The sequence below is a fragment of the Phallusia mammillata genome, chromosome 4, assembly GCF_965637545.1.
Source record: "Phallusia mammillata chromosome 4, kaPhaMamm4.hap1.1, whole genome shotgun sequence".
Classification (NCBI taxonomy): domain Eukaryota; kingdom Metazoa; phylum Chordata; class Ascidiacea; order Phlebobranchia; family Ascidiidae; genus Phallusia; species Phallusia mammillata.
This window is the reverse complement of record NC_137255.1, coordinates 4,422,389-4,441,107: the sequence shown is the minus strand read 5'-3', so window position 1 is coordinate 4,441,107 and position 18,719 is coordinate 4,422,389. Positions and strand designations below refer to the sequence as shown.

General features: G+C 34.6%; 3 protein-coding genes across 3 annotated transcripts; 1 reads left to right on the top strand and 2 right to left on the bottom strand.

The window, feature by feature from the left end:
* Positions 1–446: 446 nt before the first annotated feature.
* On the bottom strand, positions 447–4,590 carry LOC145223826 (uncharacterized). The gene is made up of 8 exons (XM_080090219.1): positions 4,070–4,590; positions 3,907–3,994; positions 3,741–3,841; positions 3,243–3,441; positions 2,250–2,387; positions 1,912–2,070; positions 1,427–1,571; positions 447–1,174 (listed from the first exon to the last, which is right to left on the bottom strand). Exons 2-8 carry the CDS (start codon positions 3,929–3,931, stop codon positions 1,057–1,059), a joined length of 885 nt encoding a protein of 294 aa, XP_079946345.1. The 5' UTR covers positions 3,932–3,994; positions 4,070–4,590; the 3' UTR covers positions 447–1,056.
* Positions 4,591–5,570: 980 nt separating this feature from the next.
* LOC145223253 (ubiquitin domain-containing protein 1-like) lies at positions 5,571–10,881 on the top strand. Its single transcript, XM_080089642.1, has 6 exons — positions 5,571–5,746; positions 6,590–6,712; positions 6,967–7,077; positions 7,603–7,750; positions 8,268–8,373; positions 9,347–10,881. The coding sequence occupies exons 1-6, from the start codon at positions 5,680–5,682 to the stop codon at positions 9,482–9,484; spliced, it is 693 nt and encodes a 230-aa protein (XP_079945768.1). The 5' UTR covers positions 5,571–5,679; the 3' UTR covers positions 9,485–10,881.
* Positions 10,882–11,482: 601 nt separating this feature from the next.
* LOC145223254 (B-cell receptor-associated protein 31-like) lies at positions 11,483–17,923 on the bottom strand. The gene is made up of 6 exons (XM_080089643.1): positions 17,751–17,923; positions 16,866–16,966; positions 15,305–15,455; positions 14,729–14,831; positions 14,067–14,172; positions 11,483–12,683 (listed from the first exon to the last, which is right to left on the bottom strand). Exons 1-6 carry the CDS (start codon positions 17,840–17,842, stop codon positions 12,544–12,546), a joined length of 693 nt encoding a protein of 230 aa, XP_079945769.1. The 5' UTR covers positions 17,843–17,923; the 3' UTR covers positions 11,483–12,543.
* Between the last annotated feature and the right edge of the window lie 796 nt (positions 17,924–18,719).

Below are 18,719 nucleotides of genomic sequence, written 5' to 3'. Positions count from 1 at the left end.
ATTTTCTGCACAACTGGGCAAGTGGACAGATGTGGTCAGTTGCAAGCTGGTGGACGTTAATATAAACTGTAATGCGTCCGAAATTAGGAAAAAGTTGTGCACCACTGGTCAAAGCAAAATTTATAGTCACATTATGAGTTGACTTAATTTTGCTAGGTAAAACAAACACAATTGTCCTAAAAATGTTCAACCTGCTGGAAATAGCTGCACAACGTTGAGAGTTAATAGGTTAAAAACTAACCTTTTTGCGGAACTGTTTTGCAGTTACTTTCTCATCTCCTGGGGAAACCCCCGCAAAGCAAACAAAAGTTTAGCCATAGAAATTAATTTTAAATTAGTAAACCGTTTGTAGAAACTTAATTTTTTTAGCGCAAACAAAAAACATATTCTCTTGAAATTTGGTTGGTTTCATCAAAACCCAATTCAGAAACTAGCTTCGTTCCACACAAAAAGATTCAGCTTTATTTTTCAGATGACTGTTTTACACAATGACAGCCGGTGTGAACAAAACATATTTTTGTGCAATAAAAATCAATCAAATTTATTGCACAATAATTATATTCGAACAATAAGTCACAAACAATACAAAAAGGAACATTATAAGAGCAGTTTCTAATAGCAAAATTAACATTTGAAAATTCTGACACTAGCCATGTTCAATGACAATTGATAATAACATTTAAATTAGACCATGTTTTAAAAGCTTATGCAACACCACAAAATTAATTTAACTTGGAAAGTACCCACACACAAAAAAAGAACAAAATAAAGACCTACAGACGAAATAATCAATATGGTCTAAAATCAACAACAACAAAATTAAAAGAACAAATTCATGTTTGTTTACAAAAACACCAACATCATTTCATAAATAGAGTTAAGTTAAGTTACAAACAGCTATAATTAACATTTCACACTTAAAAAATAACAAAATATAAACTATATTTACACATTAATGATTCCATATTTGGTTTGTAAACCGTTTACCTATATATAGTAATTTAAGGTGGCCAGTGATAGACATTTTAAAATTAATCAAACATTTTTTTTTAATATTTAAATTGCAACAACTGCAGCAGTATAAACTGGTTGATGTGTTTCAAATGCAATTGTCCAAACATCGGTAGTTGGGTCATACACTTCGACTGATTTCAAGTTGTTTTTGCCATCCCAACTGCAAAATGTAACTTGTTAATATTTTGTAATGCACCACAATAGTGAATGTGTTATTACACGTTTTTAATTAGAATGTACAAATTTTAGGTAAACAAAATTTTGATGTTTGATATCTTTGCAAATTAGCATGTTATCAGGCCATGTAAAACGGACACTTAAACATTTGTAACTCAAATCAACTATTGTTCAGTTTTGTGTTATATCTTAAACTTATGTACATGTAGTGCAACTAAAGAAAAAGTTAACTTACCCGCCAATAACATATATTTTGTTTCCAACCACACAGGCAGATGAACTGGAACGTGCAATATTAAGTGATGTAACAATTTTCCATTTATTCTCCTTTGGATCATATTTTTCAACTGTGTTTACCAGTTTATCACCAGAAGCACCTCCTGATGTAGACAAACACAGGAAAAACAGACTTACTGGTAGTAATCTTCAGGATAGTTCAAATGCAGACAGTAAATTAAACTTATTAATTCAAGAACATGCTACAGCAGTGTTACTTACACATTTAATTTATTTAAACATAATGATTTACAAATTAAAAAAATCCAAAAAGATAAGAAAAGTTGATAGTCGCCAAATCACCTTTTTAGCCATAGTTAAGTCCTAAATGTTGGGGTTGATAAATAACAAAATTGTTAAAACATTAACGTTTTTAAGCAAAGAAAGTTACTTAACCAACTATTATAATTTGTGTCTCTATAAAAACGCTGCCCAAACCTTTACCTATTGCATATATGTTTCCTTCCAAGACAACAGTAGCTAAGCTTGCCCTTGCTTCATTGAGAGGTGCAATCTCATTCCATTCATCACTTTTTACATCATAACGTTCACATGAAGACAATGATTTGTAGCCGTCATAACCTCCAATGCAGTAAAGTGAACCTTGAAAAGACCAAAATGAAAAAGCTAATGTCCATAAAAAACAGTGTAAAAGATGTTCTGTGTGTAACTTAATGTATTTAAATTGTACCAATTTTAAAACACGGAAAAAGGTTGGAAATTAGTTGTTGCTGTCTTAAAAAACTTTGTCACACGATGTTGAGTAAACCAAACTACCTTACCATCATAAACAATGGTTCCATGGCTTTCTCTCTCATGCAACATATCATTGATGTTTGACCAATTTTCTTTATGGATGTCAAACCTTTCACAACTTGCCAGTGGATTACCATTGTAGCCTCCAGTGACATAGATGTAATCTGCAAATAATACGAATATTAGGCACTGGCCAACTTATATTTGCTTGTATTATTATTAAGAGATAAATATACCAGGCCTATTAAAAGTGTTATACTAAATCAAGCCAGTCTTCCAAGCATATCCATATGGTAAGGCACAGGTTAGAAAAATTCGAACCCACAACAGGAGTCTTTCCGGGACTTGCATTCTGCCAGCTGAGCTACACAGGCTCAGTGGTAAACCTGCCGAAAGTTGAAATACAAGCAGTGTTGCCTGCCTTTTATGCTGCATATCTCAGCTTCGTAGTAGGGGCTCACCCATTGGACAATGGTTTAACTAAGGTGGACATACACACAAGCTGAAATCAACCCACACTTATTTATACATCATAGTAGGCTGTAGAAGGCATTATTCCCATGTGGCAAGGTACAACAGAAAAACCTGTCCACACAATGTAAGAACTGGTAATGGTAATTGTTTTAAAAACAAAGTTCGTTTGTTCAGTTGTTAATACACAGTTGTGGCATTGAAAAGGTTGGTGAGGTATGGCTTTTCAGCCTGTTACTCCCCAAAATGTGGGAAGATGCCGGAAGATGGCTACATTAGTGCATACAGCTGATCTCTCGTCACCAGCTTCACTGATAAGACCTTATAGGTCAAAACAGTGTGCACTGTCTACAGCTAATCAAGTATGGTAACATACTTTGCTCATGAACCTAATTTAGCTCTTGGCAATTACATTGGATTCATTTTATATCTGGGAGCAAAGACACTTTGTTATGATAGGTAGCATATATAGCTTGAAAAAAAAATATCTTTCACCTGTTCTTTCTTTTTAAAAGGATAAACAATATCATTTTACAAGAACAACCTACCTGCAATAAACCCTGCCCCACCACCAAAACGAGCTTCATTCATGTCAGGTATTGCAACCCATTTAGTTTGTTCAATTAGGTCCAACACTTCACCACTTTTATAAGGTTTAAGTCCACTTGCAGATTTAGCCCCTGCGATGGCATAAACTTTGCTTCCAACTTTTACAGATGCTGCTGCACATCGTTGTACTTGTAGTTTCTGTTTGTAACGAAAGAATAGTGCAAAAAACAACAACATTAATGATTTACAATTATCTAAAATGGTCTGAAACATTTGATAAAATGTGTTCTTGCATGTACCTTTAACCAATGAAAATTAATTAAATGGAGTTTTTAACGTACATGACATGACAATGTATGATAAAGGCAAAAAATATACTAAGCAATTAGTATCACAAGCAATTGGTAATATTTTAAAATACCAATGAGTTATTAGTTTTTTGTAATTAATACTGGGTTTAATAAAGGCTCAGATCGGAATAACAAAAACAATTTTACTGGGAGCTGCCTTGCTTGTTTGGTGTTGACATTGTAAATAACACAATCTTGTTCTGTATTTTCTCCACCGATTACAGCAAACTCACTGGACTGGATTTCGCCTGCAAATACAAACATGTACAAAACTAATTTGCTTAACATCAACAAACAATTAGCAATAACTAACACTTGCCATCAAGGTTTTTGCTCATCTTAAATGAAGCTTGAGTTTACAGATGTCAGCAAACTAGGTTTTTTTCTCACCACGGTCTGTGCTGCAAAATGTGCCTAATGTTTACCAAACAGCATCATATCAAATATTCTTTAAGTCTGCATTCACATAAAGTTACCTTAGCTTTTTTCACGGGTAATCCCCGCATAGCAAACAAATGCTTCATTATAGAAATCAATATTTTTTGTATTCATTTGTCTCAACTCTTTGCAACAGTATCAACTAGCGATGCATCAAAGTTTCGGTCCCATACGCCGTTTTCCAAAGTTTCGGTTTTCGGCCCGAACTTACACATTGTGAAAGTGATTTTGGAGTGCGACAAACCAGCATCATCAACACAAGATTTAGTTAAAAACATCAATCAGAATAGGGACTTTAGGATGGGCATGATTCGGCCAAATTTAAAGCGTACTTGCCATGAGATGAAACAACTGTAATCGTTTATATTTTACAATCACTTGGCCAAGATAGTCTCCGCTTCGTCACAACACACCAACAGTGCTGACAAAATATATTTTGTTTGCTACGATTTTTTTTAACTTACCGCACTACTGCAATCCACAAAATAGTAAGCGATACGTCGGATGGTAAGCTATAATCCAAAATATGCAATGACAGTTGTTCTGCATGCATGAATAAGGCCACCGTAATCAACCCCATAAAATTTCTACTCAAATATTGTTTCCAAAAAAAAGTTACGAATGTTCGTGTGGTTGCAAGAGTTATCAGATATAATAATACATTCAAACAAAGAAAAATATATAACTAGTTTTTACGCGGTGCTTGGCTATTAATGATGTACTTTATTGTTTTTACTGTACGGCCTCTGTGGGTCTGGTAAAAGTGCGCAGCTTTTCTTTCTTTGCAAAAAAACTGTCATGACTTTCGATTTGTTTCCTTTGGAACAGTTTTACACTAATTAAACCTTTTAAATATGTTTAGTTTCTTTGTTGTGTTGATTAGTAAAAGGTTATTATGTGATTAGGAAGTGTAATGTGTTTCAGGTGTACTTCGTTTTTGCTAATCTTTGACAGACAAAGTTTTTTTGTTAAAATTTTATTATTCTTATTTATAAGTTAAGCTGTATTAACGTAGTCATTTTTTCCCACAGTTCAGTCTATGAATTACATATTGGCTAATAAAATAGCAACATACAGTTGTTTCCAAGTTTTGTTTTACATTAAAAGCCCTTGTTCTTTTATACAGTTTTTAATTCATACCTAGGCTCAGAAAGAACTGTATCTTCGGTCACGTCTAAAACTGCGGGCCCACTTGGATCACTTGGCCCGCTTGGCCCAGCACTTGGCTCGCTTCATGGATGCAATTAAAAAACTGTGGGCCCGCTTGGCACGCTTCTCGCAAGTGTGAAAAACGCGGACCCATTATATCCAGTGCTTGTCGCATCTCTCGAAGTAAAAACTGCGGGCCCACTATATCCAGTGCTTGTTGCATCTCTCGCAAGTATAAAAACTGTGGGCCCGCAGTTTTTTTTATTGCATGGGGCGTGCCAAGTGCTGGGCCTAGCGGGCCAAGTGGGCCCGCAGTTTTAGACGTGACCCCTGTATCTTTACTTTCTGCCATATGTTTTACCATAAGCAATAACTTTATTCTATACCATTTGTGTTAAAAAGGTTTTAAAATGTAACAAAGCATGAAGACAAAGGACCATTGCAGAAAGTTGCTCTGTCAAATGTAAACTTTTTTTACTTGATTTTGTTTTTAACGAAAATGGGTTCCTGCTTGGGAAGTCATCGGTCCCGAGATCAACCCAGATATGGGTCATCGCACTACCCAGGTTTTGCATATGCTTCCTTTTCACATTAAAATAACGGTGTGCTTTTACTGTGATTAGCTTTACATCAAACTTGTTTAGTTGTTAGTGTTGTATGCTTCTGCATAGTTTGGAATGAAACCTTATGACAATTTTCATTTGCATAGTTTGAGGCATTGTAGACTTATTGAAATGCAATTTATAGATCAGTGTTTTACAACGGAATGGAACGAAACTAAATAACGTTATTCGATCTGAGCAAATTATTTATTTCATTATTAAGTTCCAGACCGATATTTTCATTTTGTTCCGGTCTAACCGAAATATATTTATAACGGTATTTTGGTCTTGGCAGCAGAACATTTCTTTATGTTCTTTGCAACTATTAAGCGAAAAAAGAAAGAAAGTTGCAACACACAAGAATTATTGTCGGTAGTTGTTACATCACATAACATTAGTCAATGATGGTCATAAATTGTAGCATCTTCAATTTTTATTATAGCCTAGCTTAGTCTAAGGGCGCAAAATTTTTAGCAATTGTTACATGTCAAATGTCCAGAACGAAATACCGTAATAAAACATAGCGGTATTTTGTTCCGTTCCGGTATTTTATATATTTTTTATTTCGGTATTTCGTTCGGTACAATTTTTTTATTTCGTTCCGTTCCGATATGAAACACTGTTATAGATGCTACTATCTGTACTAAACTTAAAAGTATTATGGTTTGTGAATTCTAGGAGCTGTCATATATATATATTTTGTGCCTACCATGTAAAAAAAGTTGGGGTCATCAAATAAGTTATTCTTTGCAAAACTTTACTTTCAAGTAATGCTTGCTTTTATTTTATGTCTTATTTATCTTTCAGCTGTCGGAAAGAACCAACCATTAAAAAAAGAGCACCCAAAATGGAAAAGCGATATACCTCTGACAGAAGGACAACTGTTAAGTAAACGCGATGAATTTTGGGACACAGCCCCAGTCTTTGAAGGTAAATTTTGATTTGCTTTTGGCCAATTGCACTTGCATATTGTTTTAATGTTTTTACTTGTTTCTATGTACTAAAATGTGCCATTTTTCTTCGAGATTACTGGTGGGTACATTCTGTATTGAGAAAATAGGTATTGGTGCCAATAAATTTGCATATTATAAGCAGTGAACTATGGTAATGAAGCCAGCCTGACCTATCACAAACTAAGAAGCAAAAGGACATTCTTTCATGTCCAAACCTTTCTTGTATTTAAGGTCGCAGAGAAATTTGGGATGCGCTAAAAGCTGCTGCAGCTGCCTTAGAAGCTGGTGACAATAATCTCGCACAGGCAATAATTGAAGGAGCCAACATAACTTTGCCGCATGGTAAGCACAACTTTATGTCTATCATCTTAAACTACAGTCTTTGTTAAATGCATGTTATGGTAATAAAAGCTTTAGTTGGTGGTCTAAAACTGTTGTTCCATAACACTTCTTCTATTGTTACTTAGTAGTACTATTTTTCAACAATCACTGGTTAGATAAACAGCTGTACACAGCAAAACATATAATAACGTGTAATGTCTACATGCAAAAACAGTATGAACACAAAATGCAGGGTTGTCCAAAATTATTGGCATTCATTTACCGACAAATTTTGCTTTGTAAAGTCGCAGCTTAGAGTTGAATAAATTTGGTATGTTTTTGCATGAAAGCAGCATATAATAAGGTGTAGCTGTAGTGCGTTTGGTCATGATCCACCTATTGTGCCCTTTTTGCACTTCATACTATTTTAGCATTGAGCAGCTATTTCTAGCTTGGTGATTGTGCAATTATGTGTTCCTTCACCAAGCAAAACTTAACACATATAGTATTGTAAAGCAGTACAATGGCTGTTTTGTATTTCGGCAGGAACACTATTGGACTGTTACGATGAGCTTGGAGCACATTACCAACTACCGGTGTACTGTCTCTCTCCCCCTGTTAATCTTATCAAAGATGAGCAGGTGTCTCCTATTGTCAGTAGCATAGAAATGCAAGACATACATGAAAAAGATCAGTAAGTGGTTCTTGAGGTTTATGTTGTTGAGTATGACTTTGTGTGTAAATATTTAAAGTTAGAAATTTTACTGTTGACTGTTTTGTGGTGTTCAAAATATGGCACTTGTGTTTTTTTACATAATAGTGCATAACAATCCAATTTTGTTCAAAAATTGTTATCAATGAAGTTGCATTGACATCTAAATAATGATTATAAAGTCTTTCAAACGATATAATATTGAATGCAATGCACTACAAGTTAATGAGCCATATTCTAAGAAACGTTTAGACTGTTGCTATGGATAATACAGTAATGCAGAATTAATTAATCACACTATTCTATTTTGGGAATTCACTCTAAAACTGAAAAAAAGTCTATGATAATGATTTCCTTTACAGTGGTGTTGCATATGAAAGAGAACTTTTTAACACTTTTTTTTTTAACAAAAACATATTTGTATCTAATCCTGCTGCAAAAACTAACATAAGCACAAATAAAAAAATGGTTAACTAAATGTTATTTTATCGTTTTTCAGAAGTGCCATTCCGATTCGGGTTCGTTTAACTACAGAAAACGAAGTCTGGGTAAAGGTTTTACCAAATGACTACATATCGTTTGCTAAGAAACGGCTGGAACTTCAGGCAAGTCTAGTATATTTTTGCTCTCATATAAATTCACTTGAAATCCCCCTGGGACTCTAATGTCATCTGTATTGAATTTAGGTCAGAGTATTTTTTGTGGGATTAATATTTAATGCCTGTATGTATTTTTGTTTCTGGCTGTCTTTTGTACCAAAGCAAAACTTGTTTGTGCTTACCTTTAGTATTCTAGGTTTCATTCTTTGTTGTTTACATAGGCCTGAAAAGTATGCCCTATTTTTCATGACTTGCTGCCTGTATAGCAATATTTAGTTTAAGAAATATGCTTTGGCATTGATTATGACAAAAATCGTTTCACCATATGACTACTGGATTTTTATTTAAAAATAAAAATAAACAAAAAAACTTCTCAATAAATGGAAATGTTGTGATTTGGCAATATCTGAACCTCCAACAGCCGCCATGCATACCGACGATAACTGTACAGATTGTTGAAAGACTCAGAATCAGTCAGTCAGACAAGTAGGAATATATATTTCGCCTAATAATGGTATCATCAGTTCCTGAAAATGCAATAAATCGACACCAAGTGTGTTTGTTTTACATTCTTGGTATTCTTGGTGTTGATTTATTGCGTTTCTCAGGAACTGATGATGCCATTATTAGGCGAAATATATATTCCTACTTGTCTGACTGACTGTTTCCGTTAGCAATTGAGACAGTTCTCTCAAATTTCAAGTCTTAAGTAATGGGTTTCATTTGGTTTTTTAGACTTCCTTCTTTCAGTTTCTATGTCTGAAGGATTCTATATAGAAAACCTATTCTTAGACCAGTGAACTTATAAGTAAGCCATTTGACGACTAAAAGGTCATAGCCCCTATTTACAACAGTTATGTAAATCAAAAAGTTTTCATTATGCTAGGCCTACAGTGCTGTCTACATGAGTGCCAATAAAATGTTGGGTGGCCTTTATGAACAAAAACAGTTGGTATTATACCTTTAATTTATTCTGCAGGAAAATCTACAAACTTCAGGTCAATTGTGGATTTTCGCTGGCAAAGTGCTCACAGACACGCTAACAGTTCAGCAATGCAAGCTGGAAAAAGGTTTTGTCGTGCAGTGTGTACTGAAGCCAAGCCCACCAGATACATAACCACGCATTTTTAACCAGAACATCGTGCCATGTGAAGAAACATTAGTACTCGTATGTACTACAAACTCACTGGCTGACAATGTTCGTACAGTGGCCTGAGTGGCTTGAATTGTAGCAGTATTTTTTATTCCTCTATTGAACAGTATTGTTTTATACCAACCAAGTTTTAAAAAATATCACAGAACATTAAAGGGTGCATGTCAAATGGATTTATGGCTGGGGTATACGGAATTGTTTTTAACTGTGGTTTGAAATTTTTTTTCATTGAATGTTGGCATCTTTTGTAAGGATTTAATGAACTTATATTTGGTATTTCTAGGTATTTTTTGTAACAGAGGTTACATCTTTTCTAGTGTGTACAAAAGTGTTGTGTTCTTTCCTTTTATTTGACCTTGGTTTCTGTTTTCTATGTCAGCGGTGTATTTTACCAATTAAACTACCTTTTGTGTTAAGGCTTTTTTAGTGGTAAAAATGGTGAAATGGCACATCTGGGCTATTAAAAAGGCTTTTTAAACATACCAGTTTCTTCAATATAAAATTCAAAATTTTGTTTGGCTGATGCAAAATACAAAATATTATGACAATTTGCGACATGAAATTGGGTTTCATTCCATGTTACACATTTTTTGCATACCTTGCCCATATGATAATTCTGCATTGGTTTTTTCCTATTTACATAAAGGACTTTTTGTCTGCATTGCATGTATTTTTAAGGTTGCAACCAGCAAGTTGAGCAAAATGGTTGTGCTGTGATGATAAACATTGCATGTGTTGCAAATATTTATATACCAGTGCCAAGGTATTATATTAACCACATGTAAAACCGTGAGCTGGTTATGTTGTGTAAAACATGAGACAAGAATTTGGTTAATTGTAAAGCAAAGCATGTGTTTTAACATTTGTTGATGGCGTGTCTGAGAATACGCTTTGTAAATGTATGTTGCTACATTAAGAACATTACTGTCCATGTACCCAACCAAAAAGTGAAAAAAAGATTTTAATTAATACAGCATACAAAAACTATTGTAATGGGCAAAAAGTCAAAGAATAAGGTGTTCAAAAACTGTATTTTAAATTAAAAAATCTTCATTCAAAGCCATTTTTTTACCAAATGTAAACCCAGAAAGGCCGATTTATAGCCTTGTTCAGGCATTTTTAAGCTTGTGTAATAAGCTTATCAGTAATTTGTGGCCACTGAATTTACAACTTGGTTTGTTTGTTGTGTTTTGGTGCTTAGTAATGTTTGTTGAACTGTTGATTACTTCACGATTGGCAAGTTTTTGTTGCAAACATGTCTATGTTTTTATTTTTTACATTTCTTATTCTGACTTGTGTGTGTTACAGCATCAGATTTGTAAATTTCACATGTGCAATTATAATTTCCCATGAAGCGTTAAGTATCCAGGAGTGTTTTTTTTTTCAAGATTTGTGTGATCTGTGCAACCAGTAAAAAGGAAATTAGGTATAATTTTCGTTTAGACAAGAATATTCATACTGGTATTAGCCCTGAAGCATTGTGTTTTCTTGTCTACGGCAACCAATCCATAAATCTATTGATTGTGATTGTCAACCTTCAGTCTATGACAGGGGTGGGCAACCTTTGTCACTGTAGGGCCAAATACAATTGCAATAATCAGATCTCGGGCCGAATCTTTATATGACACAAGGTGATTTTATTTCGTTGCATACAAAAAATGCCTTACTACAAGTAAAATTCGCATTTGATTCTCGCAGCATATTGTCAGGTCACAGAAAAATAGAACCAGGCGCACTAATCTGCTTAAAAACATATAATAATTGGACTCGTTTGCCAGCACATTTGAAATCCAAGTGTCTCTGTGGGCCGCACAACTTTTATTCAAGGGCCGCAGGTTGCCCACCCCTGGTCTATGATGTAAAAAATGCGATTTCTTTGGTAATGGCCTTAGACCCAACACTAAACTAAAACTATAGTATGTCTATTAATGGTGAAATTTTCATTACAAATAAAAAACCAGGTCACTGTGAATATACATCTATTTTTTTCAAACTAATCAAATTCAGCTTCTGTGTAGAAACAAAATTAAAAATCACAGAAATACTTTTTTTACACCACAAGCCTCAATGCAACAAGTCAGTTGAAAATGTCTAATCAAAGCAATGGCATTTAATGGTTAGTACAGTTTGGGCAATGACAAAACAGACTGCCCACATATAAGCATACGTATACCAAATTTATGCTTACCAGTACATTATCTACAGCCACCAACAACAAAAAGGTATCACAGACTGTTCACAAGCTTTTTCCTGCATTGTTTTGAGCAGTGATTCTCAACTCGTTTCAGGCCATAGACCACCAATTGAATTAAATGAATATTGTGGACCACTCTATTGTTAAGTTAGGATGAAGAAAGCATCCACAACAAGCATATTAGCTTCAAATGTATTCCTTTAATATAGAATTTCCGAAGAGTGATATCTAACAACTGACAGCTAACAATAAATAGCCAATAACTTCGATAAGCTTTTTTCATACCAACTATTCAGTATATGCAACTATTTCCAGTTTATCACTAAATATAATTTACATTCTGTTGACTACCAAAAAAAGTCACTAATGGACCTCCAGTTGACAAACACTGGTTTAGGGTGAATAACAACACATACATGATGTACAACAGCTAGCAAAACTCTTTGAATACAAAAACCTTTGATTTTACCAAGATATCGCAAGTGGACCTACAGTGCAGAAATTAAACCAAAAACAAATTGTACACAATGTGCATGACACTGGCTATAGTGTTGGGTATAGGCAAAAAAGCATACAGACCTGCAGCTTTAAAGATTTGAATGTGAGAAATGATCACTTAATTGCAACTGTGATTTATCCAGATTTAAATTGCATGGTATGGTATACAGCAATTTTCTTGCGCATTCCACAGTATCTTTGTCACAAAATTCCTTGTAAAAACCTTTGAAACTTAAACAATTATGAGAACATGCTCTTACACAAGTAATATATGCTCAAAGATACACCAAAGGGCCAAAGCATGATGCAAGCATAAGGCTTGAAAACATAGTTATTCGTCCTTTTTGACTGAACCTTCCGCTGCTTGTTTTTGCAATTTCTCAAGTTCACTCATCAGCCGATCATACTCTTTGTTAGTTGATTCTGCCTGCGACTTCATTGCTTCTACGTCAGCTTGTGCAGCCTTGGTTTCTGAACAAAGAAATATGACGTTAAAATCGTAAATAGATTGAAATTGAGACATAAATGAATAGCTGGGATTAGCCCTTAAGCGTCAATGCAGACAATATAGAATTCGCCAGGCCTGAGGCAGGCAACGGTGCTTGTTATTCAACATTTGGTGGGTTTTCCACTGAGCCTGTGTAGTCCAGTTGGTAAAACGTGAGTCCCAGAAAGACTCTTGCCTAAGGTTTAAATCCCACTGCAGGCTCGATTTTTCTAAGCCTACTCCTTGCCAGATGGTGGTGAATGTTTGGTGACTGGCCTATTCGGTGTGGCACCTTTAATAGGCCTGGCATACTATAATTTTTAGATTTAAATTAGTGTTTTGTTTACACTAGAGCAGTGGTTCCCAACCTGGGGTTTGCGGCCCCCCAAGGGAGATGGTTTCAGGGGGTCCGTGGAGGCAAACATTTTTAGTACCATTAACCAACAGTAAAATATTTGTAAGTTTTCGAACTGTGTTTACAATACTGCAGACTGTTTATCAAACCTTCCGGTCAGGAAAAATTACTTTTTTGTGGTTGTTATCTCCATTGTGACATCACAACACACATGAACAATGGAAATTTTTGTGCTTTGTTTCAATCTTGTACGCTAGAAAATCTATCTCTTAGTTGCTACAGTACAGAACTTCAATGAGATTTAAGGCTTATTGTGAATGATGATTAAAATGCGACCCAAAAAGTATAATAACGTATAATGCAAGAAACGAAAAACATAGAGAAACTTACGGAAAATTAGGGGGTCCGCAGACATATAAAATTTATAAAAGGGGTCCGTGACTACAAAAAGGTTGGGAACCACTGTACTAGAGGGACACTGGAGCTTTTCAAGTAGTACGCAAGCAACTTTCTGTTATACTAAATTCAAGTCTCATCAACTTAACTGACCCAACTGAGTAGCCCTGCTTTGGGGCAATACTTGTGCCTTGGACATTCATTCGGAATAGCTAACCTTGCTGGTTTAAGAAATATGCCCTCCTAGTTAAGAAGAACAGGTCTATTTCTTGTCCTACCCTTTACAACAGGTTTTAGGTGATACATAGCAACGAAAAATGTTGCTAGGTGGTATGTGATCAGTATAAGGTAGATAACCACTGGTTTGCATGAACTAATTCAGTTTAATGGGTGATTCTTGAATGGATGTAAATTTGACCCTAAATGATATTGTATTTACTCAATTCTAAACTACATGTTATAGTGTTTAAAAAATAATGTATTGCTGTGGTAATAAAAACAATACTAAAAATGAGTCAAACCCAGGGGCACCAAAAAAACATTAGCTGAACATTAAAAAATGTATAAGCCATGGCTTATAATTAGTAAATATGGTAATTGTAAAAACGAGCATTACCTTGACGAGCTTCAACCAGTTTTTGCTTCATTTTTTCTACTTCAGTTTTCATTTCCTTGACAACTTCAGAATCCTCTTTAGAGTCATCATCCCGATCCATTAGTGACTATTAAATGGAAGCAACAAAATGTTAATATGTATTGGACAGCCAATATTCAGTTAGAGGTTCTCAACACAGACACCAACGCTGGAAAAAAAGTAATTAAGGAAGAACCAGGAATAAAATTAGATGAACAGTTGGGGTGCATTGTGCAAAGATTGGGGAAACAAAATTGAACCAAGTTTAACACATGCTGCTCAATTGAAAAGGCATCGTTAAATCCCTTAGTACAGTCCATTCTGCACAAGCGATCTTTCAGAAATTTGTTCGGCCTATGTGCAATGTTTGAAACTCTTTTGAGGAATTAAGTATGCTTATTAAAAATAGGTTTGACACAGTAAGAAACAATTTTAAATGTAAAATCCAGCAACAAAATGTGCAAGTGACACACTTATTTGTTTTTTGTTCAATTCGGAGCTGGAAAATTTTTAACCAACTTAACAACCCTGCCCAAGGACATGAGAACCACATTGGGAACCACTGACTTATTCATTCAGGGGTCCGTACAGACAAAAGTTAAGAAACACTTGTTTAAATAATAGTAGCAGTCTATTTTGCTTACTTCAGCAGTTCTAGTTGCACTTTGAGCTTGTCTTATTGCTGCTTCAGATTGTGCTTCTAGCTTGGCGGTTCCAGAGATCAACAAAATCAGACGACGTAGCACACTAAACACAAAAACATAAATATAAGCTTTAACTCAAACAGCTAAATCAAGTTTATTCTCTAACTGTAAAAACACGAAAAACATTTAGTAAGAATTTTGTCACAGAATTTTGGCTCATTGGACACACTTGCCGCCTTTAGTGTAATAAACAGATGTCCCAAATCACATTATAATAATTTATTTGCCTTGCATGCAGAAAATTAATTCACGCATTGCTTATTGTGTAGTATTAAAGAAATTAAATTTATTTGAAAGTACCAAGCCAATAAATGATAAGCTGCAGACAGTGCACACTATATCCACGTATAAGGTCTCAACAGTGCAGCTGGTAACAAGATATTTGTGGGGGAGATAAAGCAAAAAAACACACCAATTCTGTTCCATGCCACAACTGGGCATACACCACAGAGGAAACTGATTCACAATGGCCAAGTGACAATTCAATTTGTGAAATATAAACGAAAAAACACTTACAAAAAGAGGAACAGAGCAAATCCAGAAACGTATAGGTTCCTTTGTGCCCGGAACAGCAACATCAGAATATGGTCCTGTGCATTAGGATTATTTGCAAGGTTCACTTGTTGTGGATCAGGAAGAGAATATTTTCGAACTTCCCTTACAGCATCTGTAAACAGTAAATATGTATACATTACTTATAATCGCCAACAGCAGCTTATGACCAGTTACAAGAACAAGCCTGTGGTCAAATAATGGCCTTTTTTGTCAAAACTCCAGTTTAAAATGCATGAACGTTTTTTTTATACATGACAAAATAAAAAGGTTGTGCCATTGACTTTGTGCTGCATAAGTGGTACTCAGTTACTTCAAGGCATTATTCATTTAATTTATTACAGTTTAGAATAGTACTGTATAAACAGTTGTTGACAAGGCAATTTTTCTGGACAGACTCTTGTGAGTGTTACTGTCCGCCACATTAGGTTAATACTTTTTGTGAAATAGCGTGCTTCAGGCAATATTTTATACAGCACATAAATCAGTAGTCAGGTTATGATGAAGTAGTGACAATTACATTGGAGGCTAAGCATAAATAATTATTCTCACAATAAAGTGCTTTGTGCAACACATTTTCTGTATGTGAGGTGGTTATTCTGCATTTTGAACAATAATGGCTTAAATCAGCATGTCTGTTTTCAGGTGATACAAACCTGGCTTAAACAGCTGCCAGTCAGTTTATGACTCATATACAAATTTTGTCAGCAGTGAATGCGATGCAAATAATATGCAACAAACTATCATGGTTGGGTAATTGCCATCTTATCGACCATTAGTTGGCCATTAGTTTGGCAAAGTTATTACTTACACCCACTGCAAACAAATTAAAGACTAACAGAAGGAAGAGTGGTTTCCTTTGTACAGTATACACTTAATATACAACACACTACAACCTTTTAAACCATATACGATCTACTATTTGCTATGATCACAATGAATAATTGGGTCCCTAGTTGCGCAACTGGTTTTAGATGTAGATACATTTATAAAAAAACACATTAACCACAGTAAAGCTACAATGACTATATATTTTTATACTTTATGAAACAATTGGTGCAACTGAGCAAAACAACCAGAGCCGGTATTTGTGTATAAAACATGACCATGTTTCGACAGGTACCATTGTCATCATTAGGTCATTGGAATTAAAAGCAACAGAAGGCATGCAACTAGGTGCCGCATAACAACGAAAAAAACTTTTTGCTCAGATTATTCAAAACCATGTATAGTGTACCTAAATTGGAGCAACATTTTACCAATTGTGCCCAAAATAATTACAGTTTCTAGTTTCTACCATCAAACAATTATATTGGTTTTTAATTTTTAATTTTTGACAAAATGGCAAGAAGTCATTTTGTTGCAGAAGGATACAGAAGTTTATGTGTTGTATACTTATGCAGCATAGCATATATAACAAGCCAATACTGTATTACTTTCATACTCTTCTTAGGACATACATACTAGTAATTTTGATACCTAAATTTCATTTTAGCTTTAGTTTTTCACACCAATCAGCACCTACCAGCAAAAAGGAGGACCAATATTGAAATTGTTATCATAAATGCCATGTTTCCATAGGATACGAATAGGGCAAAAAGTCGAGAAGAAAAGAAGTAATGCCATCTGAACAAAACAAAACAGTTACATAATTTTAGAATATCAACAACCCTTTTAGTAGCCAACTTAGAAACTGTAGTAAAAATGGAAATGTTTAATAAAATAGACGTAACTCTTTAATAACCTTTATGATTTATATCTAACATAAACATACATTGTTTTGGCAATTGCTAGAGCATTGAAAAAAACTAGAAAAGAAATTCAATCATTACAATCTAATATGAGAAGAACAATAGTTAAAAAAGTTGAAAACATCTCTTTCACACTAATCTTAGGGGTGATTAACAAGTCATGCTACTCAAATGGTTTAGTTTCTGATGGTGGTTTTGAACAAAAACATCAACATATTACTATCTACTTTCCAACCAATTTTGTCCAGTCTGCAGAACATGGCAGTTCCCGACGAGATCTCGTGCGTGCAGGACCTACATGTCCCGCGTGTGAGATTGCACAACCCATAAGTTCGCATGCAAGACCAATTTTAGCAGGTGCAAAGCAAGTAAAAGAGGTCAAGACAGTCCAATTAAATGCCTTTGTTGCAAAATTTGGCGTGCAAGCCTCAAATATTGATGTGCAGAATTTTTTTTTCAAAACAAAATCGCGCGTGCAGCTGCCACACTCGGCAGACTGGAATTTTGCCACAAGAAAATGACATATGAACATTATATATTAGTAGATTATATAATATGTACAAAATTTTTTTTTTCAGATAAAATACAGTACATAAGTTTTTGATTATTAATGTTGAGTAAAAGCAGTATAAACAAGCATCAAACAGTTAAAAACTAACCTTTTGCTGCTAATGAATGGAATACAGAGCAACAAACAGCAAATTATTTCAGCATAAAGAAACCCGGCCACAAAATTCCACTGTAGACTCATTTTAAATCTGATTTTCAACCTATTTATTTTTAATACTTATTACCGTTAGACACAATATATAGTTATAATACTCAGAACTATCTGCAAAACAATTTCAAAACAAACCTTAACAAAAAAAATATTTTATTTGCTGGCGTTGCCAAAACTTACTAATTTAATAAAACTAATACTTGAAAAAAATGCCCTGACTTCAATCAAATAATTGACACTTGTCTATTGAAAGATTGAAAGAAAAACAATAAACACTTCTGTTTGTTTAAAGATACTAATACAATTCAACATTTGCACAAAAACAAGAAACATACACTGTTGTTACACAAAAACGCATTTGAGAGCATTTTTACGTTACGCAATGCACATGTTAGCGTATGTCTTTTACATTCAACAGTTTGCAACACTTTATACCTTTTTATACGTTGCAAAAATTGAATTATTAGTGTAAGATCATGTGATGTTTTGAAGACGTGTCCTTATTGTCCTGTCCAGCAAACGCCCTTATCTTGCACAACACGAGACTTTGATTGACAGCTTAAAATGGGAAATCCCCTTTACCCACGTGATGAAATCCGCTGAAATTTATTTCTGTTCTTGCAGCTATTCTTTTCATCATGTTTCGTGATTCAGGCAATTTTAGTTCAATCTATATTTTTTAAAGTATGTGTTACTTTAAATTAGCATATATATTGCGACGAAGGTGACGACGATAATTTAACAAACACAGGAAATGCTCTGGCGCAAAATGCTAATTATGCAGACAAAACACAGTGATGCTTTTATGCACTGTCGGTTAAAAGCAGGATGCGCTCAGGAGGATATTATCAAAAACGACATACCCGTTGTTAAGCGCTTTTGAAAGTTCACAGAATGTCGTGAGGGT

Bases quoted from the DNA above. Each gene is read 5' to 3' on its own strand.
- LOC145223826 (XM_080090219.1), bottom strand. From the start codon at position 3,931: ATGAGCAAAAACCTTGATGGCAAGT. The intron at 2,071-2,249 runs GTAAGGTAGTTT...GGTCTTTTCAAG, and splicing joins TGGAACCATTGTTTATGATG to GTTCACTTTACTGCATTGGA. The intron at 1,572-1,911 runs GTAAAGGTTTGG...TGTCTACATCAG, and splicing joins AGGAAACATATATGCAATAG to GAGGTGCTTCTGGTGATAAA.
- LOC145223253 (XM_080089642.1), top strand. From the start codon at position 5,680: ATGGGTTCCTGCTTGGGAAGTCATCGGTCCCGAGATCAACCCAGATAT. The intron at 7,078-7,602 runs GTAAGCACAACT...GTATTTCGGCAG, and splicing joins CAACATAACTTTGCCGCATG to GAACACTATTGGACTGTTAC. The intron at 8,374-9,346 runs GCAAGTCTAGTA...TTTATTCTGCAG, and splicing joins AGAAACGGCTGGAACTTCAG to GAAAATCTACAAACTTCAGG.
- LOC145223254 (XM_080089643.1), bottom strand. From the start codon at position 17,842: ATGAGTCTACAGTGGAATTTTGTGGCCGGGTTTCTTTATGCTGAAATA. The intron at 15,456-16,865 runs GTAGGTGCTGAT...TACTGTTTACAG, and splicing joins ATTGGTCCTCCTTTTTGCTG to ATGCTGTAAGGGAAGTTCGA. The intron at 14,832-15,304 runs GTAAGTGTTTTT...TTTTGTGTTTAG, and splicing joins TTTGCTCTGTTCCTCTTTTT to TGTGCTACGTCGTCTGATTT.